The sequence below is a fragment of the Camelina sativa genome, chromosome 5, assembly GCF_000633955.1.
Source record: "Camelina sativa cultivar DH55 chromosome 5, Cs, whole genome shotgun sequence".
Classification (NCBI taxonomy): domain Eukaryota; kingdom Viridiplantae; phylum Streptophyta; class Magnoliopsida; order Brassicales; family Brassicaceae; genus Camelina; species Camelina sativa.
In genome coordinates, this window is record NC_025689.1 from 14,444,268 (window position 1) to 14,451,639 (window position 7,372).

At 33.9% G+C, this 7,372-nt stretch overlaps 2 protein-coding genes across 3 annotated transcripts; both read right to left on the bottom strand.

Moving 5' to 3' along the window:
- LOC104786879 (defensin-like protein 149) lies at window positions 819–1,545 on the bottom strand. Its single transcript, XM_010512332.1, has 2 exons — window positions 1,414–1,545; window positions 819–1,139 (listed from the first exon to the last, which is right to left on the bottom strand). The coding sequence occupies exons 1-2, from the start codon at window positions 1,475–1,477 to the stop codon at window positions 970–972; spliced, it is 234 nt and encodes a 77-aa protein (XP_010510634.1). The 5' UTR covers window positions 1,478–1,545; the 3' UTR covers window positions 819–969.
- LOC104786880 (auxin response factor 10) lies at window positions 3,494–6,478 on the bottom strand. Of its 2 annotated transcripts, XM_019245924.1 has the most exons (5): window positions 5,031–6,478; window positions 4,261–4,910; window positions 4,036–4,230; window positions 3,881–3,946; window positions 3,494–3,802 (listed from the first exon to the last, which is right to left on the bottom strand). In XM_019245924.1, exons 1-5 carry the CDS (start codon window positions 6,138–6,140, stop codon window positions 3,721–3,723), a joined length of 2,103 nt encoding a protein of 700 aa, XP_019101469.1. In that variant the 5' UTR covers window positions 6,141–6,478; the 3' UTR covers window positions 3,494–3,720. The 2 variants fall into 2 exon arrangements, with proteins under 2 accessions (XP_019101469.1, XP_010510635.1); XM_010512333.2 differs by having other exon boundaries at window positions 4,036–4,910; window positions 5,031–6,475.

Sequence of the window (7,372 nt, forward strand, 5' to 3'; positions counted from 1 at the left end):
AATATCGCATGATTTATCTGTAAAATGTTCTCTTTGCTATCCCTACAATTGTGAATTAGAGCTTTGTTTAGGTCTTTTAGTCTTTTCTTCACCAGAGATAAGTTATGTACATCCGTATTCTTAACATCCATCTGTATTTTTTATTCAAATATTGTTTCTTCCTTCTTTTTTTTTGTCAACATTAAGATACAATTTAAGATCATATATACATATATAAACCGCTTGTGTGTTCCTAAAATATACTGGTTTCAGAAATCTAAAGATTGAATGTTTCAAAACTAGAATTCAAAAACATATAGTAGTTCATTTGTTTTGTCATTTTCTGTTAAATTAAATAAATGGATAAGCCTAACTAGAATAAGGCATATATATTTATATCACACAGAACTAAATTACCTTTTCGAAAAATATTGATACATATATAAATTAAACTTTGGATCATTCCAACGATCGAGTTGAAGTAAAAACCAAAACAGATCCCACGGCAATCGGATTGGTACTGAAAAAAACAAGAGAGCAAAATAAGGGAACTTGTTTTGTTTGCTTTGAAAAGCTTCGCCATTTGTTGTCTTTTTCGCTAATTTATTTCTTTTTCATCTTTATTCTCCATATATGTTTTGACCATTGACTTCTTTAAATATCATTGCTCATTTTTGTCGTTATTTTTCTTGTTAATCATATGTACATAAAATACATAATTTTTTGGATATTATATGAAATAAAACTAAAACAATGTAAGCAAATTTTTATACGTATAATCTTCTTTTCTATTGGGTATATGTAATACAATAACAATTTTTACTCACTCAAAAGTATTCTTATCATAAAGATATTATTATTGTTATAATTAGCATACTTGAAAATACAAAATTATTTGATAGAGACAACTATAACAGTCGTTAGGCTATAACCCCGACTTCTTATTCTACTACTTTATTATAAATCTCTTATTACTGTAAATGAAAATCATTAAGGGCAGTGATAATAACATAAACACTTCTTAGAAGGGCTGCAATAACCCGCTCCTTTCGACCTCTTCTTCACACACATAGACTCACACTCTGCGGTAACACAATTGGATTGCTTTAGAACTTCATGACATTGATTTTTCTTTTCTAGCCCCTCATTTGCCACCACTCCTGTTACAATAATATGCATAAAACATAAAAATAGTATTAATTTGTGTATTTGAAATGAAATTTATCCGTTAATTTTCATGGAGATATATTAATAAAAATGTCTAAAACATCAACTGATCAGTCTGAGCATATTCTGACTAGGCGGTATGAACTATGAAGTTTGAAACATACAATAATTTACTGCTGTTTCAAAGAGTGAATATGATACTTGCATATATTTTCTTCTACAAAGTAAATGTAATTAATATAGAAAAATGAGTATAAATATACAAACCTAGCACAAGAATGGTGAAGATAATCATAACGGTGAATGAAAGTTGGATTGGTTTCTTCATCATGGATGATATAATTATAAACTGATATGTTTTAAACTTAAAAGTAAATGAATAAAGTGAGTTTTTTTGTTTGTTTGTGTTTAACCTCAACAAAAGGTAGTGTTATATATATAAGATTAGTTAGATGTATCTCTTATTCAAATATATCTATTTTAAGTTATATGTCTGAATTTAAGGATCTAATTTGACCCACATATTTCGTATATGAAGGGTAAACGCTTTAAACTCGCTTGTGTTTTTTTTCGTCACTAGAAATATTTTTTTTCAATTTATTTTAAACAATAAACACACACGAACATATATACAATTTGACGAATATATGTATATGAATATAAAATATAAAATACCTACCGTGGAAAAAGAAAAAAAAGAAAAAACAATACCATTTGATATTCAGAAAGTGGAAAAGGTACTTTTCATTCAAGGGAAACCAAAAATGATTATATAAGAATGTCAAACTTATATTTTTCCAATTATATAGTCCATTTTTTATGCCATATTATATGTTTTCAGCCGCGTAAGTAATCTAGCTATGTTTTTCCATTGCTTGCCAGTGAACATTACCCAACGACTCTTCTCAAGTTCTTTGAAAAATCGTGAGAACTCACAAAGATATAGACAGTATAAATACAGGACACTTTCTGTATTTTATGAATTATTCTCAAATAACTGTTTTTTTTTAATTTATAAGGTGGCACAAGCACCAAAACGGCGGCAGAAATGGGACCGCACGTGAGATGAACCTAGGACAGCGTCATGTGAGGGACCCCTAGTGGCTAAAAATTATGTTGTGTTCTTCAGTTTCGAACTGATGACTTTTCCTTTGACTTTTTCGACAACTTCACCGAGACAGTCAAGTTTTTGCTGTCATGTTTTCCGCATTTCAGATCCCCAAATCCTTTCTTTAATTTTTCCTAATTATGTTGTCTCGTCAAATTGAGATTTAACAAATACTAATAACGATCAAAACAAGAAGAGTACATACATTATGGTTCGCCATCCATCAAGATTTGGAAATAATAGTATGAACTTAAGAAAAGATAGATTTCAATGATATAATTTTGTAAATAGTTTCCAAGAAAACTTTGAGTAAAAATAACAAAAACATTAGTCCATGAAACATTTTATACTGTAAATTTTATGCCTTTTTACTGTTTGTGTCGATGTTTAAAGATTCAATATCTTGTTATCGGGAGAGAGAGAGTTGTATAAAGTATAAACGTACGTGTGTGTGTGACACTGTTGAATAAAATATGTGTGGTTAACCCATTTACAAAGCAACTAACTTTAAGTACAATTGAAGCTATCTTAAACCGAATATTTAATAGATCTTCCTCTGCTATTCATTGAACTAATTAAATATGGAGGACTGAGGGAGGAGACCAAATTATGAAATTCATGTAGATCCCATGTACAATTAATAATTATGTTTAATCTGTTTATTTTTTGCAAGAAATTTGCGTTAAAATATCTTAGTCAAATTTCTTGGGTGGATGTTCTTTTGCACACAAAATTTGTAAAACAATATATTTTTTTCAACCGAACAAAGAACTCCAATATTTTAAAATAATATTATTTTCTTATTTTCATAATAAATATTATTTTCAATTTTAAAATTTAAATTTTATTTCATAATATTTAATGTATTGATCAATGAAAATATATAATATATATTTATATATAGTATTAATAAAGAATAAAGTTTAATGTTTAATTACTTTTTAATTTGTGTGAAAATTTGATGCTTATATTGAAACGGAGAAAATAATATATAAATAACCAATAGGGAAGCTTTTGAAACAATAATTTTTGCTAACATTAGCTAGCACACAAAAAAAAAGAGTTACCTAACAAGACAAAATTTTTTCCAACAATTATATCAAAAATAAAGTTAGCTACAAAACCCAATTCAATAGAAAATAATTTCCATTAAACAAGCTTAACATCTCATTCGTAGAAGTGAACCGTATTTCACATATTTTACTCATAATAATAATAGTCTTTTCTTCAAACAAATGATATGGTAATGGCAGGTTCTTTGATTATCATATACTACAATTTTACAACCCAAACAAATAAATTCAAATACCAATTAGAGGAATTTCTTTAAACTTGGAAATAGTTTGTTACACACAAAAGACCAACAAAACGGATTTAAAAAAGAAAAAAAAAAAAAAAAGAGAGAGAATAAAAAGACAGAAAATAAAATTTCGTTTAGGTTCAAAGGCCACTGCTTCTTCAATGCTTTAAGCGAAGATGCTGAGCGGACCGGTCTTTGTTGAAGCGTCTATACCATTTTCACCATTCCTGATTCCGGTTATCCACGTCCTACGAAAAACCAAACCGAAATCAGTATTCCAATCGGTACATAAACACAACCCAAATATGCTTAAAAAAAAGACTTACTTTCTCACGTTGTCGCCACCAATATCCATCTTGATCGTTAGCCTTTTAGTAGCTCTCATGAAATCACTGCATTTCAAAAACCGGCTATTTCAATCAATGAGGAAAAAATAGAAAACTAACCGTTAACTGAAACGAGTTCTTTGAGATTCTTTTACCTGAAAGGTTCATCTCCAATGCGTTTTATAACACCATTTGCGTCCCGGTACACAACATGAGTCAACAAATCCGACCTCTCTTCGATACGAAACATGTCGGCTAATTTCCGGTACAATTCTTGGTACGAGCCAATAACCGAGAGATCAAGCGTGCGTCCAACATCCTCAGATTCCATGAAAACTTTACAATGACCCGTTTCAAGTCCCTGGAAAGCATAATTGCATGTTAACCCACGAGCCACCGAACCTTTCTCCTCTCGCACTTGCGCCTCTTCTTCCAAAGACCGTTTCCGGTTCATAACTTGCTGTTCGGTTAAAATAGGTTGACCGAACAACAAAAACTGATGAGTCTTAACCGAACCACCACCAGACTTCTTCTTATCCTGATGAACCATAGCAGGATTCCCCATAGTTAAAGAACACGAAATATTATTACTATTCTCTGTATCCCCCCTACCCTGACGGGACACTAAATTATCGTAATGATGCCTCGGGTTAAAACCGGATAAAAACATCGCTGTAGACTGTAACTTGTTACCGGAGTAACTACTAAGATTGAGATCAGACAACAAAGACGGAGATGGTGATCCGAAGAGTTGTTGAGCTTGCCTGGCTCCCTGTATCCCTGCAGGAGCATTGTTGTTGTTGTTGTTGTTGTTGTTGTCGTTTGACAGATAACACATGGATTCGCCACCCGGGGAGAATATTGGGAATTTGGTACCGTCGAATGGGAACTCGAACGGCTGCGGAATCCTAATCTTCTTCCTCGGCGAGAAAGGAGATAAATGGATCGCAGGCATGTTCGATACCAATTCGACTAACCACGGGCTAACCCGTTTCACATTTTGTAACAAATCAGGTTCGTCCCACGCTACCTATAAAACCAATATCACCACACAAAACACTTAAAACGATGATTCTTGTTAAAAAAAAAAAAAAAAAAAAAAAAAANAAAAGGAAGAGAGAGACTTTGAGGTGACTTAAACTAAACTAACCTGGAGGAGACGCCAAGGTGAATTAGGCCAGCGAATGGGATCAGCGACTTGAACAGCTGAGACAGTACCCATGAACCAACTGATTCTTGAAGAATCCTCAGTTTCAAACGCCATTTTAAAACGCATACCACTACACCATCTTATCCTCATTGCTGATCTCACATCAGCTGCTTTGACACAAAACTCCGGCGTGCTAGCGCGTGGGTAGTAAACAACCTCAAACGCTTGTCCACACGCTGCACGCGCCACCGCTTCCGCCACTGCTTCCACTCTTACCCTCCCCGCAGTCGCCGCAGCCGCAGACGCAGCGTTTCCGTCGTTTCCTCCGTTGCGTTTCATCATCATTAACTTCGTCGTTGTTGTTGTTGTCTCGTCGTCACGGAGGAAACCGGAGAATCCGGGGTAAGGACTGTCGGATCCTAAACCGTTAGATCCGAGTCCGCCTCGTTTGGCGCGACGGATTCCGACGCAGAGGTCGCCGGATTCAGAACGGAGGAAAACGATGGAATCGCCGGCGATTAGTTTCTTCTGGTTAACGAACGTGCTCCAGCCGGTGGTTAAGAGATGACGGCGAGGCGTACCTCTGTAGATATGCCGGAATTTCCAAGTCTCGCCGTGGATATCTTTAGCAATCACGGTTTGAACCGGCGGCTCCGCCGTGTAATCAAGCCGAGGGAAAATAGTCTCGGCGCAGTAACGAGGAACGGAGAAACCGCCGCCGTTGTTAGCGTCGGACTGCGTTAACGTTTTAGCGAACGACGCCGGTTTCTCGTTAACGTTAGCGTTACCGTCAGAAGAAGAAGAAGGAGTAAGACCCAAAACGGCGTCGTTGTTGTTGTCTAGATCCAAGTCGTTGTTTCCAGGTAATGGCAAAAGTGTGATTTTGGCGAAAACTTCGTCTGTCTCAGAGTCGGCGAGGAACTTGACGGAGACGACGCGGCAGAGGATGAGAGGAGGTACGCGCGGCGCGTGGAAATCAGGAGGAGCGTGAGCGTGTTCTGTGTGGCCTTGAGCGAAGTAAAAAACAGTTGAGTTAACTGAAGGGATTTGAACCATTGATCCTGCACAAGCATGCCATAGTTGTGGATCCAAGCTTTTCTCTTGCTCCATCTTCAAAATTCAATCGAAGGAGACGAAGTTATGTTATCCCCTCAGAAGAAAGATCAATCCTTTATTAATAAGACAAGAACTTGAAAGGATTCAAAAAAACAGAGGAAGACGAAACAGAGAGAGAGAGAGAGAGACAAGAACCGTTTCAGGGGAAATAGAGAAAGCGAAGTGAAAGAGAAAGAGAAAGAGAAAGAGAGAGATTTGTGGTTTTAAATTAGGCAGAGGAAACAGTAAAGTTTCGTCTTTTTATTTGGTTTCTCACTTCAAAAGAGGTATCATAGTGAAGGGTGAAAAAAAAAAAAGAAGCTTTAATGGCCGATCAGATCGTAGAAGAAGAAGTAGAGAGAGAGAGAGAAGTTATAATCAGGTACGGACAAGACTACTATAATAATAATAATTATCTATCTTCTCTTTAGTAAATGATGTGTACAGAAGAAACAAGAACCAAACAAACCAGAGAGATTATCTCAAACACAAACTTTTAAAACTACTTTATATATATAATAAAAAGTTTATTTAATAAAAATATACTATAAAAATTGTGTTTAGTTTGATTAAAACCTGCAACTAACTTGTTTGTTTCATTTGTAATCAGGTCCAAGAACAAGTGAGTTTTTTTTTTTAAATAATTAAAATTAGCAATTTATCGTATCACGAGCCGCGATATTTTGAGTCACACCAACAATTTTTTTTTAAAAGTTCATTACTGTTATACCATTTTAGTAATCAGCTAATTTTACTTTCTGCTTTTCACTTTTTATTTATTTTTCCTTTTGTTTTTGCCCGTTAGTGAAAGATGGGTTCCATTACACGATAGTAGTAAAAAAAAAAAAGGGATAGGTCAAACCCATAGTAAAACAAATTCTGCTAGGTGTAAAATAAACAGTACTACACTGGGGTAAAAAGTAAAAAAAAAAGTAAGATATGTTAAACTCATTCAAATAATAACTTAAAAATAAAAAAAGGAAAATAAATAGTTGCATATCACTAAGTTACCCTTTCATCACAATAAAATGTTTTTTTTTTTGTTTTTTCCATATTTTTAAAAATATAGTTGACTCTTGGTGTTCTGATATATAGGTAACTTTAAATTTTATGGTAGTATAAAACAAATACTTTAAAAATGATATTTATATTGAAAAGAAAAATGAAGTTTCAATATTGAAATAGTTATGGTAATGATGTCATAAATAAGGAATATAGAGTGTATATAAAATAAATAATGTACGTAC